The sequence below is a fragment of the Melopsittacus undulatus genome, chromosome 10, assembly GCF_012275295.1.
Source record: "Melopsittacus undulatus isolate bMelUnd1 chromosome 10, bMelUnd1.mat.Z, whole genome shotgun sequence".
NCBI classification, from domain to species: Eukaryota; Metazoa; Chordata; class Aves; order Psittaciformes; family Psittaculidae; genus Melopsittacus; species Melopsittacus undulatus.
In genome coordinates, this window is record NC_047536.1 from 29221652 (window position 1) to 29243933 (window position 22282).

A 22282-nucleotide genomic window follows, 5' to 3' on the forward strand; every position below is an offset into this window, starting at 1 on the left:
CTGCTGCCCGCCGCTGCCCCGGCCAGGCCAGGCCCCGAGGGGCCGGGCTCCGCCGCCTTGGCCCTCCCAGCCCCGCCTTCCCCGCCCGCCCCTCGCTCCCCCCTCCCCGCCGCCGGGGCTTCCCTTCTCTCTTCATTCAGCGCTGCCTCGTTGCTGAGCGCTCGTCTCGCCGCTGCCCCGGCATGTCCCGGAGCCGGGTTCCCCTCAGCCACCGGCCCCTGTAGCGCCGCTACCCGTGCTCGAGGCAGGGCCGAGGGGGCGGCAGGGGGGGGCTGTTGCCCAGCTGCGCCGGACACCGCGCGGCCATGGGGGGCTCCTGAGGAGAGCGGCGGGGAAGCGGAACGCCTCGCTCCGTGGCAGCCACTATGGAGGCGCCGCCGCCGCCGCCACCCGGCGCCCCCAGCGCGGCGGACCCCGCGGGCTGCCCCAAGGACACCGACCGCCAGCTGCGCCTCCGCCTCTGCGTCCTCAACGAGATCCTCAGCACCGAGCGGGACTACGTGGGGACCCTCCACTTCTTGCAGTCGGTGAGCGGCGGGGCGCGGGCGGGGGAAGCCCCCTCAGGGGCACCGGAGCGGGGCTGGGCGGGCTGCCCGGAGAGGAGCGGCTCCTCCCCGGGCGGGCCGGGGGCTGTGAGTGCGTCCCGGCGGCGCGGCAGCGCTTGGAGTAACTTGAGGGAAGTGCCTGAGGCCGGGCCCACTCCGGCGAGGGGGAGTGCTGAGGGAGGGGGCGAGGGGCCGGCGCGGGGCCGCCGGCAGCAGCGTTTTCCCCTCCGGTGAGAGAAAGCTCCGCGGCCGGGGCGATGGTGGCGCCGGATCCCGCAGCATCCCGGCGGTGTCCTGGCCGCTGGGCGGGGGAGCGCTGCGCGGGTGGCTCCGCCGCGCTGGGGGGTGACAGGGACCGATCCCAACATGAAGCTGCTTTTCAGAACGCCTCTTCCCTTTTGTTGTTGTTGTTTAGAAGTTGCTGGTGCACCCACCTGGAAACTCTACCCTTGCTGCCTGTTATTTATAAATAAATCTTATATTCCTTTTTTTTGTTTGTTTTTCTCTAACGGTAAAGATAAGTATGTGAATGGGCCGGGTGTGTCTGTGCATGTGGAGACAATTATACCCGCCTCTGAAATTAGCCACGGACTAGTTCAGAAGTAAAACTCCATCTGGATATTTCCTTTTTCCTATATGGGCTCTAGATGTGGAATTCATCAGCATACCACCACACTCCTGCAAATAACTAGAAGAGCCTGCAGTAAAAGTTACTAGATAACAGATATGCCATAAAAAAGAAGAAGAAGAAACTATCTGTTCACATAGAGATCAAGAATCAAAGCAAGGGAAGTCTCTGCAGAGATTTCTAAAAGATTGGACAGGGCAGAAATTCTTTCTGGTGTTTTGCTAGATAAGTACTAAACCCTGATTTCATCTAAATGGGTTTAGACCCTGGACCCTTTTTGACCAGTGTTTCTGGCAAGCTTTTTGTTTGTTTTTGGAAATTAGTTTGTCTAAAGTGTTTTTCAGATTCACCCAAGTGGCAAACTGTCGAGCATAAAAGATAAATGGAAAGGATGTAGTTGCTTTATGACCTAGTCTCTGCTTGAATCCTCCTTTTCTCTCTCAAATAGTTGGACTTGGTCTTTCAGAAAGCTTCCAGCTGAAGTGCCAGTTGGCTTTCTTTAGAACTGGGATTCTGTCTTTGTGTGAGGAGATAGTTAAAAAAAGCTGCAAGTTGCAGAAGTGCCCCACCCTACAGACAAAACAAACCAAAAAACCCTCAGAAAACTCCTCTGTCCTAAGTACTGAATTTGAGATTTTTCTTAGCTGCAGACTGGGCTGTGGATTCAAGCTGTGGGTATTTTTTAGCTTCAATTCTTTGCAGCAAAATGCATTTACAGTGTTAACTAATGGGATTTCCATATATTAAACAACAAAACAAGTCTTTATAGTTATTAACTTGGCAGTTTTCATGAGAGCAGTAGTGAGTAATATGCCTTAGGTAATGACAGGAGATGCTGACAAAGTACCACTTGGTTGTGGTCTCAGGATGGCACTGCAGACAGCCAGAGCCCTTCACAGTCACTTTGTTAGTAGCTGCTAGATGTAGATTGCCTGTAGTATTGTCTTGGTGGAGGTTGATTCTAATAGTGCAGCTTTACCCCCTCATGGAGTTTGTGTTTTGGTAATTATGTTTGAAACAAGCACTGAGGGATAGGATCTTACCTATCTCTAGGCCTTGGTTTGGAACAGCATTTGCACATAGGCTTAACTTCAAGCATGTGTTGAATGTTCATGTGCTGTCCTAAATGTCGGTTTCTTCAGTCATTGACCTAGTTCTTATGGGCTGAATCTCTACTGTGTTCAGATAGCTGAATGGTGTTAGCATCAGGGAAAGGTGAATGAGGATCTACTGCAGTATGTAAGGGTAAAAAGAGCAGTGGTGGGATGAAATTTTTAAAAATGAAGTTTGTTGTAAGAAACACTTTCTGCATAAATTTGGTGGATGGCCATAACTTAATACTTTCTAAGAAGACAGCACAAAAGAAAGAATTCTGCCCTGCCTCCCACATTGAACAGCTGACATGACATGCAATGGTAATATCATTATATAGTCACTTGAATTACAGGCAGTTACAGGACAAAAAAATTGCCTTATGACACTCATGAAAGTAATGCTGTAGCACTGGAACACTGTAGTCTCAAATTTACTTGGGCCTCACAGATAAAGTCCACTTTATACCCATTAGTTTGTTTTCCTGAGTGCTCTGATGTTACTGCATAGGAACTGCTGCTCCTGCCCCATGGGTCTCTTTCTTACCATCTCATGTTCTCAGTGAGTAGCACTTACCCAGTGCAAAATAAATGTGAACTATTACACTTTCTGGGATAATGCACCTAGTTAACACTCAAGTGTGGCTGGGTGATGTTAAGGGTTTTTTTTTTTTAGTAGTGTACTGAAATTGTTGTCCCAGATTTTATGGAACTTGTTCCTGTCAAACCTAAGAGAGATTTGCAGGGTACAGGTTCCTTTGCTTAAGAAACTTAAATAGCTTTGATAAATGAAGCAAAGCTAAATCTCATATCTTTCTATCATGAGAATGAGTTTTCTCTAAGTGGGATGGGACACTTGTGGTTTAGAAAAAGGTTGGGTGAGGGAATTTGTGTTCTTTGTTAAATATTTGCTATTGAAGCAATAGTCCTCATTAAGAATTCTCAATAAACAGTGCCTTAAAAAGCAAACAACTAAATTCTATGGATTTCTTCACAGCACTGAGGTTGCTTGCTAGCAGCAGCTTCCCGTGTTCCCTGGTAATGTAAAAGAATCTCTTAAGTATTTAATACTATAGGTTTGCAAATAAATCAAAGTAACTTTGCTTTATTCAGAATATTTTGGTCCTTTTTATAAGACTAACACATGACCATGTCAAAGGAAAGTTTTCCTTTTGCTTTTGTATGCTTAGAAACATTTTCCCCCGAAGCCACAGTGAAAGTAGGTTTGCTGTAAACATAAGGACTCTATCCTTATTTGCTCTAGCTGAAAAGTTTGTGGTCCTTACTTTGCTTCCACAGATTAGTGAAGTTGGTATCATTAAAGTTATAAAAGGTAGAGTTCTGTTTTCCCACAATAAAAATTGTGTTAGTCACCACAAAGAACACTTTGCTGTGAATTTTGTACTCATTTAATAAAAATGGTCCAGATATTTATTTAATTAAAATTAATCTTTAGAATCTGTTATATTTCGTACCTTAAGTAGTTCTGGTATATATGGAGTTTTATCTGCAAATTTAACTTGGATGTCCCATGCCACTACAGCTAAATTAGGCTGTTCAGTCTGTTAGGTTTAGTACAGTTAATCTTTCAGTGTGTATGTTGGTTGTAACACTTTTATTCCATTAAATTTTGGACACAAGAAGGCATTCCTAGTCAGTTTTGCTCCCCTTTAGTTTCTGGTAGTCCTGTTGATAGGTTATGTTACAGTATCATGTATCAGAACTGTGAGAGAATGAAACTGAGTAGCTTTTCTTTGTGGGTTGTTCCAGATCAAATGAGATAATAGATTTGAAGGGATATAGCTATTTTTGTAAAACAGACTCTGGATTTTATATTAAATGTTAATACAATACAGATATGATACTCGTATGCATATCATGATTTTGATATCTCTACTTTTCCTACACTGAGCCAAAAAAATGAGGAGTTACCTAATGCTGAGAGGGCAAACCCTTTTCTACCACCTCACAGCTAATGATCTGAATTTCCTGGTTTAACGATGAATATGCACATGCTGTTTTGTGTCCTGTCTTGTCTGCCATTTTGTTAGGCAGGTATGATGTTTCAAATAAGAAATCCTCCTTGAAAAAATGCTATGTAGATCAGGAGTGTTAATAGGTAATACTGCAGTTGTGCAGATATGTTACTAACTTTAGTAAAGGCTCATTACACAGCCAAACCTTTCAAGTAGCAGGGAGAACTACAGGGAATGGATGAAATGTACTGCTGCCAATGTTATTAAAGAACTACTGGTCAAATAAGAAACAAAGTGGAAAGTTGTTAGAAGCTAATGGAACTTTACTAAATGTTACTGATGCAGCAAGATAAACGGCAAAGAGATAAAGGCAGATAATTCTGTTATAAGACTCTGATGAGATCATAAACCATAAGGATTTTCAGTTTCCAGACTTCATGATTCAGTTAATCCTTTGCCTCCCGTTAGCCTCTTTCAACTCTCTGCAGCTATGCAGAAATGTTTTATATGTGATCTTATAAAGATTTCTTTTCTACGTGCCAAATTAAACCAGGTGGTAATCTAGTTTGAGTGACCAGCTAGGCAGATGTCAAAGCATCTGTGTGGTGGCATGCAGGTTGGCACATGAATACATGGCTAACAGTAGCTTTTGGGTACTGGGGTGCAATATCTGTGTATTTTAGCCCTTAAGTTTACCCATTCTCTAGGTGTCTGTTCTTGACTGTGTTGTCAACCCATATGGAAGAGTCACAGACAATTCATTGTAAAACAGAAAGGTTGTGGTTTGTTTGAATGCTGCATGGTCATTCCATAGAATCTCAGTCAAATCTGTGATACTAATGCTGCAGTACTTAAAGACCAGCTTTGAGGTAAGAAGACACAGGAACCCCTAGCAATTTCAGACATACTCATTGACTCTCATTCTAAAAATAGATTGGATAGTGGGTACACAGCAGTGGATGTCAGTAGTTAAAGGGTTGGTTTACCAGTCTGGAGATATAATCATATGACTTACACGAGAAGGTGTAGTAACAGTAATTACTCAATACACCAGGTTGCAAAGGTAGGTATTTTGTTGCATGCATGTTTTTTTCTGTCCTCTAATTTCACTGAACACTTAGCTCTAACCTGCATACACAGCTCCCACAACTTGGGTAATTACAAATATGTAAAGCCAAATTGTTCTCCACATTGTATATAAATATGGGTCTTTCATCTTTCCAGAGACAAACCACCAAATTGTAAATTTTAATGTCAGAATGCTAGGGTGTACTTTTAGCTTGAGCAATTTGTGTGGTCTGTGAAGATATGAAAACAGTATGAAAGTTGAACTGTCCTTATCAGACTGTTATATCAAGTTAGAGAAGTAATTGCACCAGGACTATGTTTAGGTTTTAATATTATGCCATCCTTTATTTTTATATGAAGACTAGGAGTTATTTTCCATCTAATCAATATGTTATGTTAGGACACGTGCCATCAGATAAATAAACCCACATCCTACAGGCTCAAAATATTTATGTTATGCTCCCTTTTCTTGCTTGCTTTGTAGTTGTAATATATGTAGTATCTCTGGAGTTCACGCTCCACCCATATTGAAACATAAGCATCACAGGTTTTTTTTTTTTTTTTGGCCATATTTCACAATCTTGTTTGCATCCAAGATTAGGGCTCTGGTACTCAGAGCAGCAAACAGACCATTTGTCTCAGCTGCAAGGTGTGGTTTCCTGTCTTACCCTGTTTTCTGCCTGTTTCACCCTCAGTAGATGCAGATAAACTCTGATTCTAGAAGGTGAACCATATGGTGGGTGAATGTTGCTCTATTATAAGACAGCAAAAAGAGCAATTGGGGAGAGGAAAGAGATGGAAAAGGAAAATTGTTTGTAAATGATCTAAATTAGCTTCGCTGTTCTGTGTTTTGGGTCAGTTGGTCACATGCAGTCAACTGTAGGCAGTTGTTAGATTGCAAATGATCAAGATTTTCTCCTGTTGAGTCTTAACACTCAGCATCTTAAAAGCCTTATTCCTGACATATGTAAACTGAGGGAGATCACAGCTTTCATTTTACATGGTATGTTTTTAGCCCTTCTGGTGCTAAAGCAAAGTTTGAAACTGTAACATTAGCAAAACATAAATGCTAATGAGTTTTTAGGGGTTTGTGTTATGACTTGCATATTTAGGGTTGGAATTCTGCTAGTAGGGTTTTCTATTCAGACTAAGTGTAGTGCAAAATCAGCTGCTACAGGCTGAAATGCAAACAGATTAAAAGGTTCTTTTGCTTTGGATACAAAGAGAGAAAACAGTCTGGATGTATAATGTGAAGCAGAAGTGAAAAACAGAAAAGCAAAATAAAGCAAAGAGAAAGCTCTGAAAATACTCATTCATCTGAACCTGTAGTCTGTAGAACCCAGTTTATGAGCCACGGGTCTAAGAGCAGGGATGGAGGATGCAGAATTCCCAGGTTCTTTTCCACTCTGAGATGTATGTCTGAGCTTCATTTTTCACTCGGAAAATTGTGTGACCAGCCCATGCCTTTTGCAGTGAGGCTTTACAAATCAAAGGTATATAGGAGTACAGCAGATCTTTCATATGAACAAAGCTGTTTAGTTGTTTTTGCAGGCTCTCAGAATCTCCACAATGAGAAAAGATGAAGAAACCCCTTATATAGTTTTGCCAGTTTATTGCCACACAAATGAAAGCTAAAACTCCTTTGTCTTTGCTTCCTTTAGCTCGTTCTAGCTCGGTGTACATCTGACCCTTGTTAGCCTTTGTCTCAGACCTACTTTGGTCTCATTACATCCTTCAGAAGGAGGTATTTGACCTGCCTCTGGCTCTGCATCTCTCCCTCCTCTCAATTGCAGCAATATCATCAATCAGCCCTGCTGCCATTTGTCCCTCCCTCTCACTTCGGGGATGCCAGTTGTTGTCTGAACATGTGTTGGGATCTCTGAAGGGAGGGAGAATTTGGCTGCCCTGTGCTTTTCCCAGCGCCATGCTGGTGCCTCTGCAGCAAATCTTACTTGCAGTACAAGTCATGGAGCTCAGTGAGGGTAAGGGAGGGATGGAGACTCTGGGCTTTGGTAAGAAAGGGCATGTGAATCAAAAAGTGAAACTGTCTGCTATCACAGATAGCAGAAATTGAGTTGCTGCACACAGCTGAATGCATGTTTAATTTTACACAATTTTTTGGCTGATTTTTGCAGGAAGCGGACTGGTAAGCATTATGGGAGCCTGTTTGTCCCTTAATATAGGAAGAGAAAAAGCTTGAAACCTTTGCTAGTTTTCCACTTCCCAGATCACACGGTGTTTGTCCCATGGGCAGGAGTACTGCTTTTCACAGGTGGGAAATGTGGTTCTGCAATTTTATATTGGAATCATGAAAAACTGTCGTGCAGAGAATCTTGAAAACCATCCCATCATGTTCTGATCTGATAGGAGGATCATTTCTGATGGTTATCCCTGGTATTTAGATGGTTTTGTTGGACTAAATTGTCAAAACATTTACTGTTTTTATAAAACAAAATTAATTTTGCCTCTGATAATTCTTGTGCTATTATCTGGATTCTCTAATCTTTGGTTTTTGAACCCTAGTGTCCAAAATATAGGCAACAAGACGCTCCCAAGGCGGTGTTGAGTGAATGAATGGATTACTTCATATATTTTATATGGGAATATTAGTGTAACATAGGAGCCTTGAGAAAGGTTTATCTGAGTTTGTGCCTGTATTTGAGGACAACTCGGTGCTTTTCCCAGTGACTGTGACTAGGTGTCTGCATAGAGGATTTATGGGAGCAATCTAGTATTTAGACTTCTGGGATGTACCCTGGAAGGGCAACACTGAGCCCTCCTCCAGGCGAAGAGAGTGATGTGTTTTCCAGTCAGCTTTCCTGTGTTTGGATCCTGGCAGCCCCAAAGGCATCCCACACTGAGAGGGTATCTGAGGTTTGAAAAAGCAGCATCTCCCAAGTGCAGTGTCTGCCTGTGGCATCCAGATGGGTTGTGACAGATGAAGCTTTTTGAAATTACTTATTTCTGTGCCTGCCCACTGTTTCCTTCAGGCAGTTGCAAGAAGATTTAAGGGACTGTGTGTGAATTTACCTCTTCTTTCCAGCTGTAGAATCCCTTTTCTATTGTTATTGTTTCTAGCCTTATATGGCTTCATAGCCTGCAAAAAGTTTTCTTGGTAAAGGCCTTGCACATTTGTAGTATGTTTTAGGATATAAATGATGATGTATGTTTTGACTTTGGTGATGATTAAAATCTGTGCAATGGTAGTCTATACTGGTCACATCAAGAGAGTACTGCTGCCCTATGTATATCTGCTTATCCCCTAGGTCTTCATTATCTGCAAAGACTACCATCAGTTTTCTTGCACAGAATGAAGATTTAGTGACAAAGCTTTGCAGAAATGTTAGTTGACCTCTTAGATCTTGTTGAACCAAGTCTTTCCTGTAGCAAAGACTTTCAAATCTCCTGCAGTTTGTCTCCTTTTTCTGAAATATTCTTGAAACTGGGAAATGAAAATACATTGTTTGTGAAGATTTTTCTTTCATTTGCAAATAGCAGTTGCCACAAATGCAGAAATCCTGTTTTGTGGATCAAATCTGTGAAATTGTCCTGAATGGTTATCTGACTGTATGGCAAGATTTCTTTGCAGTCCTTTTTCAGATAAGCAGCTTTGTGTCATGCTTTAGATGACATGAAATCGTGTGTAGTTCACTAATGCTGCTGGTTATTACCATTATCTTTGTATTGTGGTGGGATACTTAATCCGTATTTGCAGATCAGTATATATTAAATGCTCTGAATTGAGAGATGATCCCTTGATTAGTGCAGTCGCAGGTGATGCTGTTCCAGAGTGTGTGAAGGCTGTTTGAATTAAGGGTGTAAAAAACAGGATTGGGCTTGTGTCATTGGGTGGCTGCTACTTCCTCCTCTGTTAGGGTGACTTCAGTCCATTCCTCCCCTGCCTCTCTTTTTGTCTCTGTTTCTGTCTCAGTACTGTCTTTTTGTGCTCTGTTTTCAATCTTTGTTGAAGCAACCCGTCCTATCTCTTGGAAGGATGGACTGGAAGTATCACTATGTTATCACGTTTCTTATCTATTTTTAAGAGTTTCCATTTAGCAGTGGGAATGACTGTAGCATTCTCAGCCTTTAACAGTTAGAGGCAGGAAAAAGATTTGAAATACACAGCAATGTAATTTCTCAATCAGCTATAGGGGCTTCATTGTGGAACAGTGCAGTTAATGCAAAGCCATCTCATACAGGCACTGAATGTTACCTTTTACTATTTTTGCCTGCTGGATCACAGACTGGGGGTTGCATCCATTGTGCCTAAAGACCTGAGCAAAGTCTTGGATTTAAGTACTACTGTAGATGAAGACTCCTGCTTGATTGCCTACCCCAGTCCAATCAAAGCTTTAACATTGCCTTCTGCACATGAGGTTGAGCAGAGCTGTAGCAGGCATCGAGAACTGCAGTAGATAGGTATTAGGAGAGAACCTCAGGACGGTTATCTGGACTAAAATGCCTGACTCCTGCATATATACTCTCCTTCACCCTTCTGTAGAAGCCACTCATCCAAAGAGGCCTTGTCTCCCTTTGAACTGCAGATCTCAAGACCAGAATAAGACAAAACAGCTCTTCCTAATGAACCTTCCTCTTTAGAAGAATAACTCACTGCTTACACAGCTGATAGCCATATGTCAAGCCATGAGATAGTGATTGCCCAAAGCTGATCAGGACCTCTGATACAGACCGTTATGGGCATCATGGTGCTTAGGTACAAAAGCCCACCTGCTTTTTCACCCAGTGCGATTAGCACAAGAACTTGTCAGGAGTTGCATGTGACTTTATAGTGACTATACAGTGCTGGAAGCAGCTGCAATTTCATGTCATGCAGCTTTGAGTTGTGGAGAGGGCAATAGATTTCTACAGTTTGACTATTTCAAGATTAGGGCTGTTACTGAGATGATACAGCTATGGAACTGAGTTAAAAGGAACATTTATGTTAATGTACGGATATTGGGTCAAACTCACTGCTCTGTCATTGTTATTTTAATGGAAGCATATCAGCCACTCAGATAATACTTTGCTGCAACTTACCTGATGTCTCGTGACTCATGAAATAAATTTTGTGACCATTCTTAACCTGACTGTCATTTGTACTTCTGGTTTTGCTTGTGGTCAGTTATTGTGCCAACAGGTTCCTAAACCACTTTTGTTTTTTTAACAAGCACTGTCTTTTAGGCATTACAAAGCTTTGTAGGCTAGTCATTGTTTAGTTGGCTTAGTAATACACTTTAAAAAGAAAAATAGAAAAAAGGAGTAAACAATGTCATATGCAGGGTGCTGAACATATATTCCCTGAGGATTTGTCAATTGTGTAGTTGCCACTGTCTAAGTATTAGGGCCAATATTTTCAGGGCTTCATCAAGCATGTATTGGTAACTGCTTGCCTGCATGTTTTGGATGTAAAACTTGATGTGGTTGGGCTAAGAGTTTGGCTTGCACAAATTAAGTTGCTGGCTTAGTTATGAAAAGGTGTCACTACTGGTGATACCAAATCCATGTGCTTTCTGATAACATGTCTTGCCCTAATGTGTCAGAACGAGCAAATGTGAACAGTCTGACCTTTCAGCAATCAACCTCTTCTTGAGTGGACTGCTTTTAGAGAGGCTTACAAAGTCCCTTGCAGCTGCTCACCCTGACTGCTGAGGTTGCCACAGAGTGATGCTTGTCTTTGTGATCTGTGCAATTTAATTAAGAAGTTTTGAGCCTGTGAGTTCTGGATGGCTGTCAGATAAGTACCTTGATAGAATGAGCTTTCATAAAAAAATGGGCTTGGATTTAAAGAAAAGCCTAGCAACATCATCCACATAATATTAGAGGTTTTCTTAGCTACAGTAGTTCATTTCAGCGATAACTCTTTTTGTCTTTAAAGTTTTGCCTGCTCATGCTTCTGGCATCATAGTGTGGTTTGAGTAACTTGGAACAACCTGCCATGGGACACATGAAGGAAATGCATGTCAGGAAAAAGTGGAAAACTTGAAAGGTTGCATTTGGGGATTATATTGGAGGCTGAGGAAGCTGACAATGAGAGGAGTTCACTGATACTCAAAGTGTCCTGTTTGTGGTGGAGGGCTTTGCTCTGGGGACAGACTCCTGATAAGAATTTGCATTTCAGTGAGTTCTTATCTTGGAGAGGTAGGTGGGTTTTAGCTACACAGTGAAGTCTCTGGTCCCATGGGCCTTTCTGTCTAATCTGACAACGGCTTTAAATTCATCACCTCAGAGGGAGCCGTTTGTGTTAACCTCATCACTAGGTGGCTGAAGAAGCCCCTTTCATTTTGTTTGAAGGGGCAATAGCTGAAGGCTGTAAAACTTTTGACCTGGTAAAACGTTTTGGACTCTGAAGCTTGATTCTTACGCAAAATTCAGATTGTTGTGGGAATAATGGATAAACTTAATGTAGGTTTATATGAGCAGGCTGTGTGCTATTTAATAAGTAGGTCACAAAGCAGAAGGCATGGAGGCAAAAGTTTATCTGTCTTGTTAGATCTGATCAGTGTTTGATGCCCTGTATTGTTAAGCAAGAGACTTAGGCTACAAATGTGGTAAACAAAACAGTGCTAGGCTTTATTCTCTGGCCCTGAGGCCAACTGGCATGATCTGGTCTTGTCTTGTACCACTGAACTGTCTGAGTCTCAAAGTAGGATGGGTGCTTTCAGACTGTCTATTGGGAATGGTCCTTGGCCCATCTTAGCTCTGGCATTATGCCTGAGAATTGTTTAGGAGAATATGAGCAGGGCTGGGCTGAAGGGTCCTGGGAAGTATTCTGACTGTTTTCTAACAGAATTACGATGCTCAGGCCTGTGTCCTGTCACTCTTAGTTTATGAGTATAGGCAGAGGCCGAGGTCCCCCGCAGGCTGCTGCACATCTTGCTAAAATAGGACTCGTAGAACAGTGATGCCTGCAGCAGAGTGGGTTCCCAGACCCAGTGCTTGTTTGTGTTGGTTGCTGGTGTGGATCGATTCATAGTCTATGCTTTGTTATTATGTAAAAGTTCCAGGTGCCAGGGAAATGCTGGAAATACCTTTTGTCAGCCTTCCTTAGGTTTTTGTCATTACTGACCTTATTGTCCTTGTTCCTTGAGGTCTTCTGTTTTCTTGATCTGTGGAGGAAGAGACAGAAAGAGAATACAGTTTGAATGGGTGGGGACTACTTTAGGACAGTGTGAAAAGGAACTGGATGTTAATTACGTAATTGAGTGTCATTACTAACAGTTGTGAGCTGAGGTAATTGCAGACTGAAAGTGCTTTGGTCCTTCACATGAAGTCCTGCTTGTTTATTTCTGTTTTATTTACTTCCCTTTTTATTGTGCAAAATCAAAGGCTTCAAATGATAGTCTCTGGACACTTGCATATAATTTTTAGCTCATATTCCTCTGGGTGCTGGTGGTTCTGTCTCTGTTGTGTTACTGACACTGTGCTCAGGAATCAGCTCAGATGGGAAGCAGCTGTTTGTGAGGAGAGGGTGTTGACAAGACACAGAATGAAGGAAGAACAGAGGGGAAAGACTTCCGAAGAGGGCTGTAGAAGTGTTTGCTGTGAGCATTCCGTTGTCAGAAGCATAATCCCTCAACAGGAAAAGGAGAGATGGGTATTGGGAAGACACTTTTCCCAGAGTTTGTCTCCTTCATTGGCTCATAAAATGTTATGTGTAAAACTATTCCTGTTGCAAATATGTATCTCTCTCTTTGCATTGGCAGGAGTGTTTTGTTCACATACAAGGAGGACATATTTTGAAAACTTATCATTAAATAAATAATAATTTTCAGGCTGTATGGGAAAAAGGTGATTTTTTTTTGGGGGGGGGGCCTGGGCGTGGGGGATATAGTTAAAAAAGTGGGATTTGCCAATTAAGTTATTTATTCAAGACAAAAGTTCCTCTGGATTTTGCAGCTTAGTCATTAAACAGTTCAGGGCACACAGAATTCAGTGTATCTACTGTTGCAGTGTCTGTGTTGCTGGGCTTTTTACTAAGTCACACCCTCAGCTTTGCCACCACTGAATTTATGGAGTTCTGCTGCATTCAGTCCTCTGGCCTTTACATTGCACTTGCATTCTTGGTTTACCATTGCCTTCTCTTGCAGTGGATTGCAAAGCCATTACACAAGGACAGATAATGCTGCATACTTTTTTTTTTTCACTTCTGTGCATTCCTCCTTCTCTGTTCAGCACTTAAAAGTAATGTATGCCAGAGTAACTGCACGTAGAAGTTAGTGAGGAAGAACAAAAAGCATTAAGAAGCACAAGTGGGTTAATGTGGAGTAAGTGGACTAAAGCTTTTGAACTAAATGCAATTGGAAAGAGTATTGGTTCTGGAAGAATGGAAGAAGTCAAAAAGGACAGAGCAGTATTTCTGAAATTAGAACAGATTATTGTGGACATACTATATCCTTACATAGTCTTTATTCAACAACTATGATGATCCTCTAAAAAAAATCATCTGTGAGTAGTTCTTGTTGTTCTAAATTACAAATTTTGTGCACATTTTTAATGACTATTTTCTGTTGTTTGTTGGGTTTGGAGCTTTTGTATGTTTGACAAATAGGGCAGAGCTTCTTACTCTTTCCTCTTGACAGTAAGCAAAACATACCCTGAAGAAATGTATGTTTTCCTCTTTTTGACTGTTAGTTCTCTCTTTGAATATTCAATGTACTGGGCTGCATCTTGATTCTGACATGGTGAACAGATCAGGCTGATAAAACTTTCCTTTATGGATGGATTTATTGGTGAAGTTTTATGCAGTTATACTGAGTAGCAGAGGAAAAAATAAAAACAAAGATTACTTAGGATGCTATTCCATTTTGTATTGTATCTGATAGAGCTCCTTTTCAGGACTCTTGTCTCTGAGTTCATCCTGTGGGGTGCTGAAGCCAGGAGGAGCTGGCAATGCTGAGACTGTTCTAGCAGGTGCCTGTTGCCTTGTAGTATAAGCATTTTCTACATATAGAATATGAACATCATGAACAGCAAGGTACATCTGGAAATTTCGCTCTGATCTGTTCCCTTTCCCATTTAAAAGCAACTTAATATGCATCTTGTCATAAAGCCAGAAAGAACAGCCAGCCTCTTGACTGGTTTTGTCTGTTACACTGTATACACAATGTATATCCATGTGTCATAAGAGATTCTTTCGCAAAATAAAGACCAGTGCATCTTTGTTAAGCAGTTGCACAAGAAAAGCCACAATATTTGGAAAGTAAAGTATGAATCAAATTTTTTTACAGGACCCAACCAGAGGAACTGAAATTTCCAATCAGCAAGAATTAAACTGCTGCAGCAGCAGTTGCTGTGTCCAGGTGGCGTGTGTTTGGAGGCCAGGCTGCATGACATTAGTTCTCTTTTACTGTGGATGAGCTGCTGGGGCAGCAGGGTCTCAAAAACAGCTTAACCCAGAGGAAAGGAAAGTTGCAGGTTATTTTACATAAACAAAATGAAAATTTTGCTTTAAAGCATATGAAGAATAAAGTTACTTCTCTGTGTATGTGCAGCACTTTTTTAGCAGTATTATCTCAGAATAGAAAAACAGTATTTAGCAAATGGAGAAACTGAGGCACAGAAAGACAAAATGACTTGTCCAAAGGTTGCAGGGGAAATAACTAAAAGAGCCAGCAACTGAAGCTAAGTATCTTGTCTTCATCCCTTACCTTTTTCAGGAGACAAAGCTGAGCAGAAGCTGCCGCACAAGCTATACATCTTATCAGTGGAAAAAGTGCAACAAACTTTTTCATACTTTAATTTAGTCTTCTGGCAACCAGATGACATGTCCTTGGTAGTTAGTGCTTCGTGAATTGGTGTTCTTAGCTCAATTCCAGGGGGACTGTTAGGCATAACCAGAAGCAGTATTGACAGTCTTTGTGCACAGACCAAGAATCAACAGGGATGGGAGGCATTAACAGTTTTCTGTTCTGGGAGTGCCTCTGCTGGATGCCAGACTGCTGGAGGAGAGTTTTTCCTGTTGTAGTCCTATGTGAACATACAGTGTAGAATGTAAGTCTTGGCTCATCAGGAATTGCCAGTCAGCAGCTTCCCATTGCTCTCAGTGAGTAGTAAAAATGTAAATAAAGAAGCTATGTTTTGTCTCAGATTTACTCAGTGGCAGTTGTCTGAACAGTTGTGCTTATGCTAGAATCTGAGCAAGTGCAAGTGCAAACGCAGATGATGTCTGGTTGTTTCACACTTGCCTGGTCTGCTTGTGTATGTGTTAGCTGCTGAAACTAACTCAACACTAAGCAGAAGTACTTTTTAAAGCAGTAAGCGCAAGACTGAGTTCCTCATTCAAGCACACAGTGAGCACAAAGGGTGTGAAAGACAAAAATGAAGTGAAAAATGTTGGTGGTTTGAATGTAGTGTTGGTGCTGCCCCTGTGTTCACTAGGAAAAGCCAGTCTGTTGAAGCAAAGTAAAACTGTCTGAGGCCAAACTGAATCCAAGGAGAGATTTCAAAAAAGTTTTTTATGGAAGGCAGTATATGAAACATTGAATTTCTGTGGCTTCTCTGCACTTCTTGATTTTTGGTGAGGAGGTACAACTTCAGAGCTGCCACACAATGGAAGTTTCTTCTCTGTAATTTTTTAGCTCCAATGTTCAGCCTTAAAGTTTGAAGACAAAGAAGTAATCAAATCCCGAAATTCACTGCACAAACCTGTCCTCTGGGACAAGAGGTTTTATTTTTGGTATGTTTTGCACTTCTCTGTTCACTTCTGATCTTTCAAGGCTTCAGCTACCTCCTTGTCATTAATTTTGAAGATATATCCTCAGTAAACTCCCTTGTTGGGTGTTGTCCTAGTTTTCTTTATTTTCACATAAACAGGCTTTCATTCACCAGCTGATTCTCTCAGAAGCCACTACTGCCTTGTTCAAACTAACCCATACCAAAAAGAAAAGTGTCATAATTTATCTCTACAAATCAGGATACTGTTTGAACCTTTTGAGATTGTCAAGTTTTTTTTGAGGGAGAGTGGTGTGGGGAGAGATGAAGCAAAGCCCTTGCAGGAATATTACTTTCCTTTTCTGTCACCTCTGCTGACGTGATCTTTCTGTAAAGCCAAATCTTAATGCTTGAGATACTTGATACAGAGGGTACTGTAGCCCAGGATGGTGTTGGACTGTTTTTCCCTTCTTAGTTCAGCATCCCTGCACCAATACAACCTTCTGTTGTGTCTTGTTTCCCACATCACAAATCCCGGGTTGTCCCCACTGGGACTAGTTGGTGCAGAGCAGAACACAACATTAATATAGTGGATACCATGGGATTATATTTTCAGTATTTTCTGGCTGTTACAAACAGTTTGAAATGCCAGTGTATGAGAGATGCCGTTATCCTGGAATTCCTACTTCACATCATTATCTTGGAGTATGGTAGACCAAACTGGGAGATATTCCCACCAATTTCACTTCAATTCACTGCTTAAGGTTTTGATTTATGTTTGTAAGCATTTTTAAGTGGGGTGACCATGACACTTACCACCATGACTATTAGCCCTGCCACATTCCTAGAAGCTGAAGTCCCATGGTATGAATGGATGTCTGGGGTTTGTATCCTCATCTGTTAGAGTTTACAGTTTTATGTGTAGATGCAGACTAAAGACTGCAGTGGTTTGATTAAATGCTTAGATGTTCAGTTGTATAAAGCAGCAGATGCACATCTGTGCAGCTTTGTCTGAAATAGAGGTGTAACCTTCAGGAGAGGAAGGAACAGAGAGTAGAGGACAATCATTGCTTCAGCCATCTCCTTTAAATTGCTTTGCGAATGAGAGTCACAGTCCTTAGCCCAGATGCCTAAGTAACAGTTCATAAGTTACCTGTAGGGTGGCAGCAGGAGTGGCTGAGGATTAGGCACTTGCCCATTTTACTACATTTATGCCAGAGACAGTAAACACTAAAAGTGGTGAGGAAGACACCTTGGGGCTTTCAAACAGTGTTTGCCAGAGCTTCTGTGTTGGAGGGCTGTATACCCAGGTGGCTGACAGTCTGCTATGGATATTGGTTTGTTATGGACTGTGTGAAGGCAGTAGCTGTGAGGGTGGGTAGAATAGGTCAGGCATGGCCTCGCTGTAAGACTGCTTGTGTCTAGACTGAGCTCTGATGGCTCTTCCAACCCTTTGCTGGTCACCTAAGTCAGCTGCTTTATTTATTTATATATTTATTTAGCCATGTTAACTACAGCTGATATTTGAGTGACAGTTTCAAAGGAGGAAGGGAAATGTGCTGTCTTGGTCTGCTTCTGTTTTCTAGGCTTACATTATTTTCATGTATTTGCTGTGTAAGCAAGTTTCAACTAAGCTGATAGAATTGGTCAAGAGAGTTGAGACTTCCAGATAAAGTGAGAACAAATTCCCTTGGGGGGTTTGTTGCCTTTTGTTTTGAGGTTCGTTTTTTTTTGGTATATGGGGGTAATTTGGACTTTAGTATGCTTTTTTTCTGACTAATGATACACCAACTGTGGCACTGATGGCAGAAGCCTCATGATCTTTCTGTTGCAAAGCTTCCTATTTAGAGATGTACTAGCTGTCTGTTCTAACGGCATTTAAGTGAAATTTGGCTTTTCCTTAATTGGGAAAGCTTTTATGGGGTTCAGAACTTGACAAAAGTAATCGTGCAAAGGTCTCCTGATTCAGGGTTATGAAACAATGCTGGAAAGGTGCTAATATAATCTTGGGAGCTATGGGGCAGGGTGTTGGGTTTTTTTCCCTTATTTTTCATGCTACTTGCACCAACCCCTATTTTTTCCTGGATTCATCTGCCATTACTGTTCATTTGCCAGCTTGGATCGGAGCTGCCCTGTAGTTATTATAGTATACAATAACTGTACTCAAAGAGATTCTAGAACTTATTTTGACCTTGAAGGTGATAAACAGAAGGCTGTGAACTGCTGAGAAAGAAAGTATCTTCTTTTTTTCCCCTTTCATGTAAAGGTTCTTAGTCATTTTGCTTATAAAGGAAATACAGACCTGAAGATGCAAAGAAGATGGTAAGAGAACAGATTAGAAAAATAATGTCTTTTACATATTTCTGATTCAGCTGGATTTATAGTCTGTGTCTATGTGTACGAACTTAATTTTACAGGCAGTATTACAAAATACCACCTATATACTTTACCCATTTATTAATGGGATGGTACCTTCTAGACTGCAGTGGAATTATGGGATTCTTGTTTGTTGGTAGTGAATTCTTGACTATTACTGATTCAAGTGGCATCTTGATGAGTTTACATAGCAGTCACAACTCCAAATTCATAACCTATTGATGTGTGGTTCCAACTGCTAAAGCATGCATGAGCTGGAAATCTTGGCAGAGTATGGAGTGAGTTATGGAAGGTATTCATGCATAAAAAGTGTGGTGCTAAATATTAGATGATGCTGCTCCTCAGCAGCTCTTATCTGCTTTGCAGGTCTTGAATTCTCCAGTTGCAGTGGCTGTTTCTTCAATGAAACAACAACAAAAAATTTGCTAGTTTTTCATATGCTACTATGTAAATATTTAATATATTCATATAGATATAGGTTAATTTCAGTGATGGGAAAACATTAGGAACTTTAATCCTTGCTGCTCTGAGTTTTAAGAGGGGGAAAAAAAGGAATCTACAAATGAATGAAGGAAACTGAGGCCAGAGTACTTCAGAGGCAGAAATAACTTCAACAGAATAACATGATTGCTCCAAAGGGTGGGTATGAGGGAGCCACAAGAAAGCATTTCTCTTCATTTCTGGGTGATAGCTTACTTTGTTGGAGAACAAATGAGCTCACAGCAGAGCCAAGAGTAGGCACAGTCAGGCATAGGCACACCCCTGGAAGGGAACGGAAAGAAAGGATCTTTGAAAAGAGAAGAAAAAGGCTAAAAAAATCCAATTGGAAGACTTGGGAACTGAAACCTCCTTTTCCCTTATAAAGCAACTGAAGAGCTCTTAGCATGAGAAAAACTGAAATGCCATTTGTCTGACATACTACTTCATGCCCTTTCCTGTGTGCAAACCCCATGTGTTTCTATACAAGAGCAGGGAGCCCGTTTTTCCCTGTCTGGATTTGCCACCTTGAATGTACTGCCTCGATGCTGTGCTTTTTGGTGCATGCAGCCTTGTTTCTGCTCCTCAGATAATGAGTGTGGTGATCATAGTGTTTACTGAATAAACAGGTCAATACCATAGTCATTTTTTTCATCTGTGTTTGTGACGGATACAATCAACATACATGAGGACAAAGAAGGCTATGTGGGAGACAGTGTGGACATGACAAAAGATTAATGGGCTATACAGCATGAATGACTCATTTCTGGAGAGCTCTTTTGAATTAGTCTGATACTGTTGAAAATCAGGCAAAGTAGTAAATCAGGCAAGTAATAATTCTTACACCTGTACAGCTAAAATAGAAAGATTTCTTGAATTACCCATTTTGTTATTGAAGTTCTTAAGAGGACAGTGTCTGGCTTTGTGCATGAGCTTCTCAAGTTGTCAGTATCCAGAAAAGAGCAACAAGAATATTGTAAAGGACAACTTGAATGCGTTTGGATTGCTGAGGCTGAAAAAGTTGCTGAGATGAAGAGAATAAACTTTTCTGTATTTGTAGTTGACAGGAAGTAATGGGTTTAAATTGCAGCAACTGGGAAAATTAGGAAACACTTTCAAAAAGTCAGGATAATGAGGCAGTGGAATAGATAAAGGAAATGTTGTGAAGTGTCTGAAACTAGTTCTTGCTGAGAATGAGCAAGATAGGCTGCTGACGGGAGTATACGACATACTGTGCTCCTGCCTTGGTGTGCAAGGTGGTATTCTGATCTCTTATAGTCCTGATTTCATTCTTTGATTTTAAGCAGTGAAGAGGAATTAGTCAAAGGCTTTTAAAATTGCTTTTTGGCACCTTTCCCGTCTGATTTCTTCTTACCTTACTTTATGCTTTCATAACCCTTATTGTTTCAGTCTCATTAGAATTTGTGAGGGCTCTTTAATACATCTGAGGGAAAGGCTAGGGAGTTTAGCTTCAAGTGGTCCCTTGCTGCCTTGAACTAAGCTGGCTGACACTATGCTGAAGTAGTTCACAAGTTGGCTGAGAACAGGCACAGTAACTTCCACAGTGAAGTGGTAACCAAGTAGAAGAGGTGGTAAAGTCCTAAATCACTGCAGTCCTTAGCAGAGTAAGTGGAACTTAGCTTTATAAGCCACTCTGAACAAGTTACCCTAACTTCTCCAAATGCCAAGCATACTTAAAACCAGAACAAATCCCTAAAGACACATAAAGAGTGTGGGTTCTTTTTTGAGACGTAATAGTAAACTAAGTGAAACAGAAGTAAGCTTGGAACTACAAATTTTCCCAAAGTCAGAGTGTGAAATCCAGTTTTATGATGCTGTTACCTACAGTAAGAAGGGACACCATGGCAGGGGATATCCTGTGATACTGTGGGTAGATGTTTCACATTTGGGAGAGATTAATCATGTAAATTTATTGCCTAGATCTTCCCTTTTTGCCAGATAATTTATTTTCTTCCTGGTTTCAAATATATCCTGCAGATATGGTGACCTGATGATTTTGTGGCAATCTGTATATTGTGTTTGGAAGCTCTCACCTGCTATAAAATCAGCCAGAGTCTCTTTACATGACCTGGTCGATACATTTAAAATGCAGAATACTTCAGAAAACTCTGTCCCTTTTTCTGTTTGATTTTACCTGAAATAAAACCCACTGGATATAAACTCAGCAAGCAAAAGACAATATAAATTGATGACATGAATGTCAGAATACCGATATCCTTCATCATATGAGGAGCACAGTTGGTTTAAACCTCCTTGTAGCTATGCAAAAACCACTTAACTTGATTAAGAATTTTCTCTTTGTAGTTGGGACAGTGTACAAGACCCTTGTGCTTCTGGCTAGTCGCTTGGATCAAAAGAAGAGCAGCATATGTCTGCCTGGGTTTTCAAAGGTATAAATCACTGGACCATTTTCAGATGTACATTGGAATTCTCTTTCCATGTACTCCTGAGGGAACTAGGCACTGTCTGTCATCTTTTCCTACGTGTCTTGCTCTGCTAGCTCTGCACGAAGGAGCATCATAGTAGAATGAAGGTTTGCTGTGGAATTGGAAGAATGTTGCCTGTTCACAAGTTGCAGTTTAGCTCCAGAACCTGGCTGGTTTCACCTTTTTTGAATGTCCTTGGCATTTAGCTGCCTCATTTCCAGTCATCTTTGTCCTGCCTTGTTTTGTTCTACTGTGAAGTGGTTCCTTGCACCACTTCCTTAGTGTGGTACAGCTGTATTTTTTTTACTGTTGTAGACAGCATTTTCCCCTTAGCACTCCTGCCTCTCAGCCTGATATTCCCACACTTTATAAATATGCTGGCAGTGGTGCCATAAGCTGTCCTTTCTTATTTATGGATAGAGTTGCAAATTTGATCCAGATGGTGCTGTTTTCTAAAGTCTGCTTCTGAAATCTGTTTGCAAGATAGGATCTGCCGGAGCATATGCCTGATCGCCTGGCTTCAGATCTCCTTTCAGGACTCCTGTTTTTTTTGCTGTATTAAAGTTCTGCTTCCTTCAATGCCTTGAATCAGTGTGATTGGATCTTTTTGCTTGCCACCACAGCACAGGCAGTGTCTGAGAACTGCATAGACTTATTTTGTCATTGTTTCCAAGAGACTTTGTGCTCTTAGAGCTTAATGAGAACAACTATTATTTGGATATGCTGTAAAATGACAATTAATGATGCCATTAGCAATAATTAGTAGCTTTGTATCAGGAGACATTTGACAGTAGCTCTTGCTATAATAGGGGATGTGGTTTCTCAGAATGTGTAGCAGAGTGCCAGCCACATTTAATGGTACACATACTGACTGGGTGTGTTCAAGCTACCCAAGACCAGTGCAGCTTGGATACTATCCTTGGGTTTCTGTTGAGGACTTAATCTCATGCAATTTGGATTGCCTCTTTTTCTTTTCTCTCTGTTATCTCTTCAGGTGCTTACATTCATTTGTTCTAAAAACCAA

The 22282-nt window shown here is 41.3% G+C and overlaps 1 protein-coding gene across 1 annotated transcript in view; it reads left to right on the forward strand.

The window, feature by feature from the left end:
• Positions 1 to 365: 365 nt before the first annotated feature.
• The window catches only part of PREX1 (phosphatidylinositol-3,4,5-trisphosphate dependent Rac exchange factor 1), a 151918-nt gene continuing 130001 nt past the window's right edge, over positions 366 to 22282 (forward strand). The window contains exon 1 of the mRNA XM_034067000.1: positions 366 to 632. Coding sequence (XP_033922891.1) covers positions 366 to 632 — 267 coding nt within the window. The remainder of the gene's footprint in view (positions 633 to 22282) is intronic.